The sequence below is a fragment of the Pinus tabuliformis genome, chromosome Q (genome assembly GCF_031772625.1).
Source record: "Pinus tabuliformis cultivar Carrire ecotype Pingquan chromosome Q, CPIR1, whole genome shotgun sequence".
NCBI lineage: Eukaryota > Viridiplantae > Streptophyta > Pinopsida > Pinales > Pinaceae > Pinus > Pinus tabuliformis.
In genome coordinates, this window is record NC_142296.1 from 46,682,166 (window position 1) to 46,696,133 (window position 13,968).

General features: G+C 39.5%; 1 protein-coding gene across 2 annotated transcripts in view; it reads left to right on the forward strand.

The window, feature by feature from the left end:
- LOC149218223 (DNA-directed RNA polymerase IV subunit 1-like) overlaps positions 1–13,968 on the forward strand; it is a 382,207-nt gene that overhangs the window by 138,430 nt on the left and 229,809 nt on the right. The window contains exons 7-11 of one of the 2 annotated variants that reach the window (XM_089383853.1): positions 1,211–1,417; positions 1,493–1,735; positions 9,696–9,842; positions 10,048–10,194; positions 10,403–12,316. In XM_089383853.1, the coding sequence (XP_089239979.1) occupies positions 1,211–1,417; positions 1,493–1,735; positions 9,696–9,842; positions 10,048–10,194; positions 10,403–12,316 (2,658 nt within the window). The remainder of the gene's footprint in view (positions 1–1,210; positions 1,418–1,492; positions 1,736–9,695; positions 9,843–10,047; positions 10,195–10,402; positions 12,317–13,968) is intronic. The other variant, XM_089383854.1, reaches the window with a different exon arrangement.

Sequence of the window (13,968 nt, forward strand, 5' to 3'; positions counted from 1 at the left end):
AGGAGTAGGGGAGGATTTTTTGTACTCTTTTAATTGTGCAACCTTATTAAGTCATATTTTGGAGGTTGTGGATAACACAAAAATATTGTAGAAAGTTTAGAACCTTCGCATTCTCAAAATTACATATACACAATAAGGGAAATTTATGACCTTCCATTTTAATCCATTTTAACCATCACTTTCATAAGAGACAATCAAAGCACCAACAAAGAACTAGCTGGATGTAATATAATTAAAACACTTGAGTCAATATTAGATTCAGAAATGAGACATTTCCCACGTAAGATTGCACATATCATATTTCTAAATAAATGAACTAAAATATCACAAAAAATAGAGTCAAAATATTACTAAGGAAACTACTTATTCCTGATTTCCCCTCTTCTTTTGTGACAATTTTCAAGTTGTAGCAGCATTATCTTGGTTACGACAAAATGCGATATATTATGTGAGTTTTTGTTGTTGTTGGTGTAAATAGATTTATTGGTATCTCGTTACGCTGAGATGTCAAGTTTTCCCTTTCCAAGCTAAGAGACATTCAAATCAAAGTTGTTCAGCTAAGGACTTGTGAGTGGCGGGTATCTATTCTACTAAAGTTTCCCAGTACTTGCACTTGGCATTGATTGCTACCACAAGTACAGGCACACAATAAGCATGGACACAAACAACAAAATGGTTGGAGAGACTTGAACGCTGGTGGGAGCGATTGCAAGTTGCAACACTCTGCTTTTTCCGCTCGGACAAGCTTATGTTGACGTATATATTTTATATTTTCAGAAAGATATACTGTATGAAAGCGTTGCACTATATGAATTACTAATTAGTGACCTTATCTTCATTTCGTATTTGCTAATTTCCAAAAAGTAACAGAATCATCTGTCAGTAAAAAAATGTTGTGTATATTTGTTTTCACTGTCACTTAAAGTGCTGTCCTAATTTCTGTTTTTCATCCTGAAATGTTTCTTATTTCTGAATACAAAACAAAGGGACTTTTGCTTGATGATTGGCTTGACAGTTGAACATAGATATTTAATTTAAGCTTTGTTTGGTTAGCCTAAAATGCAGTTCCTTATTTTGGTTGCAAATGTTTGGCCACACTTTTTAATTGAAAGTTTGCCATCACTTATGAAAGATATCAATTATCTTGAAACTTTGCTGATGGTGTATCTGATGGTTTGTCATTTTGTTCCACAATTTTCGTAATGTAAAGCCACTGGAAAATATCAATAACTCCACAATCTCTTCAGAGGAGGCAGAGGAGTTGGGAGTTCCACACTTTGATACAGCCAAAAAATTATTGGGGAGGGAATTGTCTGTATCAAAGCATGGAGCCCATGATCAAAACAGTGCAAAGCTATTAAATGACAGAAATGCAGATACAGGCAGAAGTGGTAGGAAGAAGTGCAGATATTGCCAAGTGAGTTTTTGTATTTGAAACTAATTTTTTACTTGCGTCTTTTCAACTCTTTTGGTCTGCTCACATTTTGTGTAGCAGTCAGATATGGCAAATGCAGATAAGTTGTATCCACCAGTTAGGTTCAAGGCTGCTGCAAAAAATATCCGTGGCAAAGTTTTTCCAACTATTATTATGGAAATAGAGCCAAATCGTGGAAGGAAGGTTGATGAAGTATATTGGAGCAATTACATTGCGAATGATTACTGGGGATTCATACCAGGTGGGCAGGAAAGTTTCAGTGGCGCAGTTAGAACAACAAGGGCTCTTCTTCCTTTTCAGGTCAGGTCACTTTAGCATATTCTCTATATTTTCACAAAAAACACATTACAAAGAGGAACTTTTCATTAGTTTCTGGTAATTGATGGCATAGAAATTTGTTTGTTTGGTTTGTTATTGTTTTCGAAAATAAAACAGAATCCCTTAATATACTAGATTAACAGGTACATCCTATTTGCATTCCTTTACATTCAGCAAGCTTTTTGATTAGACAACAAGTGATTTTAAGGGACAATGTTTCTTTTTTCTTAGAAGCATGATTGACATTAAATTTTGCTTGAAATGTCCATATCAACATCATCCATAGAGCATTTTTGGTGGTGAAGTCCTTTTGACTAGAGGGTGGAACTGCATACATTATCAGTGTGATGGTACAATGAAATTGGACTTTGAAACTGGTAATGAGCTGCATCTATTCTATCAAAGGCATTTAGGACTTGCAGCTAGCCTCATATTTGTTCATTGCATTAGCATGCAGACTGCTATTAACAACCAATGTTCGACCAAGTTGCCAGGATGCAGGGACGCAGGAGTGGGGAAACACATCTGGGGACTATCAGGGTCTCCAAGGACCCCACCTGAAATACAAAAAGCTTAAAATTAAATAGACAAAAACTGAAACATAGATCATTGAAATCTTGGACATGAAAATACTCTAAAAACATATATTATAATGATAAAATATAACATAATAGATTGTTGAAATTTCTAAGTATTAGCCATTATAAATTTTATCTATATTCTTTGGTTTATTTCTCCTACTTGTTAATTACGAACAAGTTATTTAAACATATAAATATAAAATATTGAAATAAACACAATACAGTCTCAACCATCTACAGATCAACAGCTGAAAGAAATAGCCAACATACAAGTGACAATGCTATTTTTGGACAACTCGTCCTTGGAAAAACCCAACTTGGGAAAACCGGTGCAACAATTTTGAGGGTTATTTTATTATGCAGTCTATCCTTGAGTACAATTGGGTCTCAAACTGGCTCATCCGACAGAGAAAATAATCTGGCAGTAATGCCTCTCTATTCGGAAGCAGATATCCAGAAAATCTGCCCAACGAAACCCTCTCCAGCAACCGCTGAAGCTCAACGTCAGCCCACTTGGCCTCAACGTTGGCCCAGAACCTTCTGCGTCATCCCTTTGAGGCCTGCGCAACCTCTATGACCCTTTGCGTCACTCCTATAGCCTCTGCGTGGATAACGCTGGCCCTTTTGTCCTTTGCGCTGTCTCTGTTGGGCTCTGTGTGTTCCCTCTGGCTCAGCATCTGCCTCTCTCTGCTTCTGCGCTGGTCTCTCGACACTACCTCTGCCTCTCTGTCTTGTACTCACTGCCGCTCGCTGCCACTGATCACTAATTTGATTTCTCTTAGCAAACCTTGCTCTAGAAAATTGAATGATTGATCACTCTGGTGTGTTCTCCAGTTGACCCTCAAGTCTCCTCTAATACTTTTCTTGTTGGTCCTTCAACGACCGAGATTACATCTCTAATCAACGGCTAAGATTAGGTTTGGCTTGATCCATGTCATTTGGAACCTTCTAACCTAGTACTGTGCTCTAGTAATGCTCCACACTGAGCATCACTCTCATTATATGGCACCGATACTTGTGCTGATGCTAGGCATCCATGCCTAACATCCTCTGCATTGCTGCATATTGCACTGCTGCCCATGGCTTTGCCACTGCCACTGCTACAGCCGTACAACAACTCCCTCTGCATCTGTGCTGCTGCTGGTCCTTTCTCCCAACACTGCATTTGCATTACAACCCCCTCTCATCATGCTGCATCGTGCTACTGCACTACAATTTGGTTACTGAGAAGTAAGTAACTGATCTACCCAACTACTGACATCCCTCTCAGGCTAGAGACACTCCTGATGTTGAAGCTCTCTCTGCCGCTATTAGGTGCTCCCTCTACTGCCTCTGCGCTGCTGCAACAACTACCTACCTCTCGCACCGTTGCAAACGTCTCTGTGCCATATTGCACTGTTGTAACCTCCTTTGTGTCTCTCGCATTGATGCAGCCTACTAGCTCTGCGCTGCCTGTGACTACTTCACTGTAGCACTCTCTGCGGCTTCATCCGCATCTGTTTCTATCAACATCTGCCAATGCTACTACTCTCTCTTCGAGGCTCCCGTGGCAAGGTATGATCCAAGAGTTTGGGTACCTCAAGGATCCTGCCCCTCATCACCTGTAGTCCTCTTGACTACAACTCGATGTCTCCCCACCTCTTCTCTAGAGGTACATGAGCACTCATGGCACAATCATCATCCTCCTCTACCTCTTTTTCGCCTTCGCTGGTGCTGCCTTGGAGTTAGATGCCTCTCCCTTGTTCTTCTTCCTCGGACACTGGTTCGCATAATGACCTAGTTCCCCACAGTTGAAGCACTTAACCTTGGAGAGGTCCTTTTTCTTCCTCTTCTCCTGCTTCCTCGCAGATGCTAGAGCTGCATCCTCTTCCTCTTCCTTCTTGATCCAGACTCCTTTGCTGCTACTTCCCGTCTTGCTCAGCCTTTTGATCTCTTCTTGGCGAATAGCCGCCCACAATTCTTCCCAATCTGGAAGATTCGCCTTGCCCAAAATGCTCTGGACGAATGTATCCCACTCCTCGGAGATTGCGTTTAGAGCGGTCCTCACCATCAGCTCCTGATTCGGCATGGTCCCTATGGAAGTCAGTTGGTCTCGGATCTCCTTCAATCTACCGAGGAAGTGATCTCTCTGCTCCCCCTTTTGCATTTGGTATGACTGCAACTGATTCTCAAGTAACATCTTCCTCTGCACGGAAGTATGCTGGTACAACATCTTCAAGGTGTCCCACATTTCCTTTGCGGTATCCTTCTCGGCAATATGCTGGACCACATGATCCTTGACCCCATCAAGGATGATGCATTTCGCCTTGGCCATTGCCTCCTCGTACGTTTTATTATCTGTCGGGTCAACTGGGATAGCCACTGTTCTCAAGGCGAAGGCCTTGATGCGATGTCTATCTAGAATGGACAAGATCCCAGCCTTCTAGACCACAAAGTTGGACGCCCCGTCCAGCCTGTCCTGATCCCTCAGCCCATTCATGGCCATCTCTCTGCTCTTCCTTTCGACTCCTCCGAGTCTCTACTTCCCTCTGGAAGTTCTCTCTTCGACTCCCTCTGAGTGGCTACTTTGGTTTGGAAGTTCTCTGCTAGAATCCCTCTGAGTCTCGATTTCCCTCTTGGAAATCCGCTTGCCAACCGTTGAGTCGCACCTCTCCGATCTCCTATGCACCTGCAACACTGATCCAGATTCCTTGGCTAGAATCTGCCTCGATAACAACTCCCTCTACCTTGGTTTTGCCTGTTAGGTACTGTTCTGACTCGAAAACAACAACACCCCACCAACTGCACTCCCCGCAGTCTGCCCACAACTTCCTATGCCCCAACAATTGAAGGACTGAGCCTTTAGGCTCTGTGTAATCCCTGAGCTGGCTGAAATGCTCCCCTAGCCAACTGCGTCAACCCTCTTGGTCTCTGTGTGGCCCTTCGTGAGCCTTTTCCTGCCCTCCTCAGCCTCTGCGCTAGCCTCTCTCTGGCCTGAACTGATGACGCAATCCCTCCACGTCAACCCTTCTCTGTCGCTTTCTGCAAAGAACAACTTTTGTCACTCGGGACAAATGTCTCTATTGCAAATGCTCTGCTTCAGCTGGTGCCTTCAACTCTCCATGCTTTGATACCATGTTGAAATTTCTAAGTATTACCATTAAGAATTTTATCTGTATTCTCTGGTTTGTTTCTCCTACTTGTTAATTACGAACAAGTTATTTAAACATATAAATATCGAAATAAACACAATACAATCTCAACCATCTAGAAATCAACAACTGAAAGAAATAGCAAACACACAAGTGACACTGTTATTTTTGGGCAAATCGTCCGTGGAAAAACCCAACTTGGGAAAATCGGTGCAGCAATTCTGAGGGTTATTTTATTATGCAGTCTATCCTTGAGGACAATCGGGGGCCAAACTGGCTCACCCAACAGAGAAAATAATCGGCAGTAATACCTCTCTATTCGGAAGTAGATATTTAGAAAATCTGCCCCACGAAACCCTCCCCAACAACCTTTGAAGCTCATCGTCAGTCCTCCTGGCCTCAGTGTCATCCTATAACATTCTGCATCAGCCCTCTGAGGCACTGCGCAGCCTCTATGGCCCTCTGCGTCACTCCTGCAACCTCTGTGTGGATGACATAGGCCCTTCTGGCGTCTGCCCTATCTCTACTGGGCTCTGCGTGTTCCCTCTGGCTCAACGTTTGCCTCTCTCTGTTTCTGCGCTGGTCTCTTGACACTATCTCCGCCTCTCTATTTCGTACTCACTACCCCTCGCTGCAACTGATCACCGATTCAATTTCTCTTAGCAAACCCCGCTCTAGAAAATCGAATTACTGATCACTCTGGTGTGTTCTCCAACTGACCCTCAAGCCTCTTCTTATACTTTTCCTTTTGGTCCTTCAACGGTTGAGATTACATCTCTAATCAACGCCTAAGATTAGATTTGGCATGTCATTTGGAACCTTCTAACCCAGTTTTATATTAATATCCATTAATATTTTATTTTTCCTAAGTTTCGACTTAGGAACTCCATTAAAAATATTAATTATTTTAATATCTACTTAACCGGGTAGAATCTGCCCAAACCATTTCTGGGTCTTGGAGATTTCATGTGTTTTAGCCTCTCCACCAATTTTCATGGCTAGAGCACTTCCGATGCTACCCCAAATCAACATAGATCATAAATGATACATGTAACGATGTAACATAACATGATAAGCATGATTCACAAATCACCTAACATGATTGTATTTGTAACCATATTTGGAAAAATCAAAAGAAGTCTTAAGATCACTAATGTAAGAACAATTCAAATGAAAATTGAGCAAGTATTTAACATAATGCCCACTAGTCTGTGCTTCTAGCTACTACGCAAAGGAATAAAAGCTGTTATAAGCCAATCCTGCACCTCTTAGTGCAAAGCCTTCACAAGGTCCTAATCTCAAATGTAACTTGGAAGAGTTGCCATTGTCAACTTCCCTCGCGTTATGGTGGCTAATCCAACACAATATCAACTAGGTTCTCAAAAGGGAAAAATTCTAAGATGGCCTACGTTACTAACTTACTATCTACTTGGATCAACTATGTATGATTTATGGTTTCCAATAAAGTTCAGATCTGAATTTGATGTTTAGTTGAAGTAAAATTGGGAATTTTGTGAAGTATTTCTTATGTGGGAATCCCATTAGATACTATACATGAGAAATAGCTTAATGTTGTTATAAAGTTGTATCAAAGATGAGTTAATTAGAACTAACAGCCATGTAAATTACACCAGATTGCTTCAGCCTTGAATCAGATGTGAAATTTAATGCATCTAAGGTTAACTTGTAAATCTGGAAAATTACAGCCACTTGCTAAATCTGGAAATCACATTCACAAAACAGGCATGCGAGATGATGTAATTGCCCTAATTAAATGCAGGCTTTTTGGACAGCAAGATATATTTCAACTAGAATGAAATTTCCACTTAAAAACAAAGGTAATCTATCATGTAATCTAGGGTTTCTAGAGCATAATTTTTATGCGCAAGCAACAGAAATTTCCAGATATACTGGAAATGAAAGGGATTAATGAAAATTCATTTTATTTAGCTTAGAAGTAGTGATTAGTACCTAGCTACCAAATTTGGGTATTATATGGGGTCAACTAAGGCTCATCATGAAAGCTTAAAGTGTACTAAAAGATAGCCAGGGCTAAAGTACTAAAATCCTAGCAAATCATTTAGCAACTCCAGTGATTTTAGAAATTTCAAAGGAAAATTCTAGAATAGATCTTGAGAGGGGATCTACTTTGCAAGAGCTAAGAGGGAATGCCACTGATCTTTTAAGCAGAGTTGTTAAGGTCTTGACAGCCTTGCTAGATAGGTACACATAGAGTAGGGTCCCACTGTCATCTCTGACCAAGTCCCCACTTTTTAGGCTCAACACACACTAAATAGCCAAGGGAGAAGTCCCTAAATATCATTTAACAACTCTGGTTATGTCCAGTGCCTTATATGGAGTAATGGGGTGGAAGTGTTCTTGATCAATCTCCTGCCCTGCATAAGAACAATGCAGATTTCTAACAACAGATGTTAGTATCCAAAAAACTCAAAGATATGGCATGTGACCTTATGGATTTTGGTCTACTAAATTTATTTGAACCAAAAAATGTAATTATTTTTCAATTTTGATGTCTGGTTAAGGAGTTACAAGTGAAAATATCTTGTTGTCATGTATGAAAACTTATAAAACCTGCAAAAAAACGGAGGGGCAACAAACTATTCTATTTAATTATCCAATCCACTGTGTGAAAAAACACCTCTAGGGAGTTACCCTAAGTGTGAAATGACTAGAGAGTGATTATAGAGGCTTTGGAGCCTCCCCTTTAGTAAATTTAGACTGAAATTGCAATTTCCAACTAGCTGGAAATTGATTTTCAGATTTCTAGGTTATGTTTATTAACCCAAAATTTTTCTAGGAAATTATTTATTTATTTAAACGGGTGGAAAGTGAAATTAAATCGACTTTAACAATAAAAGAATGACTAAAAATTAATTTAGAGTTAGATATATCATGTTCTAGTGTAGTATACTCATATGTAGGCCTGTAGAACTTGTTTTTGGCAGCTGAAAACCTAGGTCCAGCAAGCAGAAAGCCCCTTTTTACCTTCTTCAACCACAAGGCTAGATACAAGTGTAAAATGAAAGAATTGTTTATATGTTTGTGTGACCTATGGATTTTGGTCTATGGAAAATAATCTAACCAAATTTGCAATTAGTTTCTTATTTGGCCTGTTGTATACCAGACTGTAATATCTGCAAATAAATGCAGGGACAGCAACTTATTTACCCTATGGCAACCACTCTACAGGTGCCTGAACACTTCTAGACTGAAAGTCTAAGGGTGGAGAGGTATTAGGGTTAATTTTAAGGCTTTTGGGGCCTCCCTCAACCTAATATGGTTGAAAAATTGAATTTCCAGCTTTTCAGAATGCTAGGTGAAATAGTCTTTGGCAAATTCACCTAGAAAGTTCCAGATTTAGATTTATGCTTTAAATATATGGATGGAAATTATATAAAGTTTACTCTAAATATAAAGAAATGGATATTTTAAGTACACTACGGTAAATGAAAGAGGTTGGGTTTCCTGTCCCCAAAGAGTGTTTTTAGAGCTTCCCTATAAATATACAACAAAGCCAGCGTGAGAAATTTCCATGTGGCCTTATAGAGAATCGAGATTGCATGGAAAGCCATCAAGTCCAGGTGTCTATCATCAGCCATCTTGTGCGGGGATGCAAAACCGCTCCTGAAGAATAAGGGCTTGCTGAAAAGCTGTCTTCTGGTCATCAGAAACGTTTACTGTTTTAATTTTTACCTGTTTGACATGGATCTCCTCAATGTTTAGGTTGAAAGAAACTAATTTTTCTCTCTTAATTTTTAATATTGACTCGTGTACAAATATAATAACTTTCACTGCATGTAGAAGCAAAATTCCAAAATGTGTTGATTTTCCATGTGATCTATGAAAGCATACTTCAAGACTCGTTGAGTTCTTACCTGGAGGACTTCTAGGGTTAGACATCATCTTTGCATGGATTTGCTCCATCCTTTCTTGATTATGTGCTCTGGAGTCTGAACATCTTGTGGGAATTTGTTTAACAGCGTGGGTAATTTCTGAGTTTTTCTGGTTTGGCTACTAGCATAGACTTATATCTGTGGACCTTTTATTTCGTTGTTAAGTTTTGGGTTTGTCTGTTATCTGTTTGCTATGGCGGATGTTGGATGTTTACATACTTGGCAAGAAAATATATTTAGCTTCATTTTTTGCCTGGCATCCACTTTTTCAACATTAGTTTGGCATGTTATTAACACAGAAGGTTGATGTCCACAGGCAAGGGAAATAATCAGAAGGATCCAAGATAAGAGGATTACTGCTTGCCCAGAAGCTTTGTTTCTTGAGTGTGTTGCAGTTACTCCAATTTTTCACCGCATAAAAGAGAAATATCACACAATAAGCAATGGGCTACGGCTAACATTTGTAAGTTTATCATGTTTTTACACATTAATTGTATCATGCCTGCTTTCAAAATGTCCTGGTGTAATATGCATGGAGGTGTTTTCATTTGGGATAGCTTGAAAGTTTTAAATGGGATTAGTATCAGAAATTACAACTGTAAATATTGTTTATGGCGTGGAATTTAATGCCTAGGACATGATTTCACTCTATTATGTTTGCATAACAGGATGAGAGAACTAGGTCACTTCAAAAGCTAGTACAAAGCATTAATGCGGTCAAAGGAGCATTGCTTGAGTGGACTACACTTAATGATGCAGAAAACCTCACATGTACTTTGGGAGGTTTGGTTTCAGATTATTTTCAAGCCTCCAAGGTTAGCTCATTATTTTGTATTTCTGTTTTGAAAAGCTACCTACAGTTAACCTATTGAAAGGAAATAAAATACAACTTCAGCAGTGATTGGCCACTGGTCAACTGTATTTTTTTCTAGTTTATTATATCCTTTATTTTAGCTGATTGTTGTTTTGTCTGTTAATAAACATGTTTAACATCTTCTAAGCTAGCAAGTATTGTGGTGGCAGCTTGTTCGTGCAAAATCTTCTGGTGTTAAGTCAAAAGGTGAAGTGACTACTGGTATGAAATGGGTCAAGAGCACCCTTTTAGGGAAACGTTCAGATCATTCTTTCCGCATGATAGCAATTGGTGACCCCAATATTGCAGTAGATGAGATCTTGATTTCCCGTGAAGTTGCAGAAAAATTAATCATTCGGGAAACTGTAAATTTTATTAATTGGGGAAAGTTAAAAGAATGCATAGAGAGTAATCTCACCAAAAGTTGGATGCCACTTATCAGGAGAAACGGTAGTCTTTTACCCATTTCTCATAGCACTCAGATTGAAATTGGAGATACTGTTTACCGGGCATTGAAAGATGGAGACTTGGTCATAGTAAATAGGACCCCCTCAATCCACCTGCATTCACTAATTGCTTTGAGAGTAAAGCTGCTGAAGATCAAATCTGCAATGGCTATCAATCCGGTTATATGTTCTCCTTTTGGAGCAGACTTTGATGGTGATTGTTTACATGGTTTCATCCCACAGTCGGTCAAATCTATGGCAGAGGCAGATGAATTTATGACTTTATCAAAACAGATGATTAACTCTCAAGGTGGGCAGGCTTTGATTGCAGTTACTCATGATAGTTTGCTTGCTGGAAATTTAATAACTTCCAACCATATCTTTCTTGATAAATTTCAGATCCAACAGTTACAATTGTTCTGTTCTTCACCAGTACCAATGCCAGCAATTGTAAAAGCACCTATGCTACGAGGTCCTCTCTGGACAGGCAAGCAGTTGTTTAGCATGGTTTTACCAACAGGTCTGAACTACACTAATTTGAGAAAAGAAGTGCTGATATCTGATGGTGAGCTTTTGTGTTGTTCTGGTGGATCTGAATGGTTACAGAATACCAGTGACAGTATTTTTCAGGTTATCTCCATAGATCGCCCATCCAGCGCTGTTGAGTATCTAAGTTGTTGTCAAGCAGTTTTGAACGAATGGATTTCCATGAAAGGATTTAGTGTGAGTTTGTCAGATGTTCATTTAACTTCCAGCTCATCCCATCGAAGCAAAATGATAGAAGAAATAAGTTTTGGTCTTTTGGAAGCAAAACAGTCAGTGCACTCTGTACAGATTATATATGGCTCACATTCATGTCCCACATTTGTTCTAGGGCAATATGAATGCCGGTCTGAATATTTGAAACTTGCCGGGATGATTGAAAGTGAATCTCTGGCTTTAAGCAAAGAAGCAATACAACAATTTAGGAATGTCTATTCTGACATAATTAAAGTTGTTGCAGAGCATATAGAGCAGGACAATGCCATGTTGATGATGATTAAGGCAGGAAGCAAGGGTTCGCTGCAAAAGTTAGTACAGCAAGGTGCTTGTCTTGGAATGCAAATGTATAAAGAAGAAGAGCGGTTTCCTTTCAAAGTTCCTGAAAAGATTTGCAGCTCACAGTGGGTTCCTACGTGTTTGACAGCAAAAAGTAAGGACCATATCTCAAGATTTTTAAGAGCTTCAGAATCCATACAAAAATGGTACTCGCGTGGGTTGATAGAGAACTCATTTTTTGATGGCTTGAATCCCATAGAGTATTTCATACATGCAGTTTCAACACGTGGTAATTCATTTGGGGAAGGTGCTGATATCCCTGGTCAGTTGTTTAGGAATCTGATGTTTTTTTTGCGTGATGTATTTGTTGCTTATGATGGCACCATTCGAAGTGTATATGGAAAACAGATCATGCAGTTTTCTTATGGAGGTATTCAGCAAAAAGATCTAGAAGGGAGGGATTGGTTTGAGAGAGCGTCAGGAAAAACTGCAGGTGAACCTGTTGGTGCCTTGGCAGCATCTTCATTGAGTGAAGTTGCGTACAGCATTCTAGAGAAGCAGTTTCAAGCAGGAAATAAACACCCATTGAATATTCTGAAGGTGTGATTAGCATCTTTTCTCATCATATTTTCACAGAAGAAACATATAGTTGTGTCAATTAACCCAGAAAATAAGTAAAATATTGCAATCAAGTCACAAGTCTCTAATTGATTTTTCTTTTAATGTAATCTTTGTTTCATCATATGTGTCAAACTAGAAAATTCTTAGAGAAGTTTTCAACATAGAGTCCAGGCACAACAAAATTATAGTCCTTGTTGACATCTAAAATATATCCATTATAATCAAGAGCCAATGAATGGAACTGTAATTACTAACAAGTTAGAGCTACATTACAAATTTACATCACAGCCACAAGGCAAAACAGTTCAATAACGATACTTAATTAATATGTATTGGAATAGAAGGATTATTCATCATTTCATTGCTCCTTTTGAACGAGTTTGCCAGATCAATTTTTCAACATAGAGTCTAGACACGACAAAATTATAGTCCTTGTTGACATCTAAAGTATATCCATTATAATCAAGAGCCAATGAATGGAACTGTAATACTAATTACTAACAAAGTTAGAGCTACATTACAAATTTACATCACAACCACAAGCAAAACAGTTCAATAATGATACTTAATTAAGATGTATTGGATTAGAAAGATTAGGTACCCAAAATAGCTTAATAAAAAGATTATGAAGCATGCAATCCCCTAAAATCATAAAGTGATGGGCTAGAAACACCCCTAGGTCGGAGGCCATCCTAGTAACCAATGTAACAATTGATAAAATATCCTAAAGGAGGGCTGAAATGCTAATGTCATGAATGCGTAGCCCTCAAGAGGGAAAGTGTTGAGGCCTAATGGTGGCATGTGTGATGCAGAGGGCCTCTAAAATCATGGAGGGGTTGGCCCCTTTGTCTCAATCCAAATCATCTTGTGGACTCCCAAATATGTTTTGGGGCACAAACTGGGTCTTATGGGTCTCCATTTGGCTAAATCTCTATTTCTGCTTCAATGCTGAGGGTCCTAAAGATGGTGCATGCCCTCCCACATCTTCAAAGGTAAGAAAAACCTCATCTAGGCACTAGATCAACTGCCAAACCATGTGATCATTGCTAAGCTGGCTGGGGCATGTTGGTCTAGGTACATCATCCCGTGAATAATGTAGGGAAACACGCAGAATGTCTGGGGTGCTGAAGATTCCCACGAATGAAAATGATGCTCTATGAATGTCCGGGACCCATGGCTCTCAACAAAGCATCAATGGGTGTCAATATGATCCTTTGGTGGACTTGGGCCCCAATTGAGTTGGCTAACCCATAATGAAACCGCCTACCAATCATAGACAATATCTAGTGCTGCAACTTATACCATTAGGTACATTTAATCATTTTTTCATCTAAGTGAACCAAGCTTGCAAGTAAAGGGAAATGCGACACTCCAAACAAGGTTCCTCTTCCAAAATTGGGACCTTAGTCATGTAATGGTGTTATCTCCCTAGGTAGGAGTGGCTAATACATGATCCTATTAGGCGTTTCCAACCTCCAAAGGGATGTGAGATTGTCCTCAATCCTCCCTTCAATCGATAGGTGTCATGTGAATAATGATGGAATGAAAGGGGAAAAGGGTTCTCTGAACCAAATTCCATGGTCAAAGGGGTAGCAATGATGAGGAATTCCACATTGTGGGCATACATATGT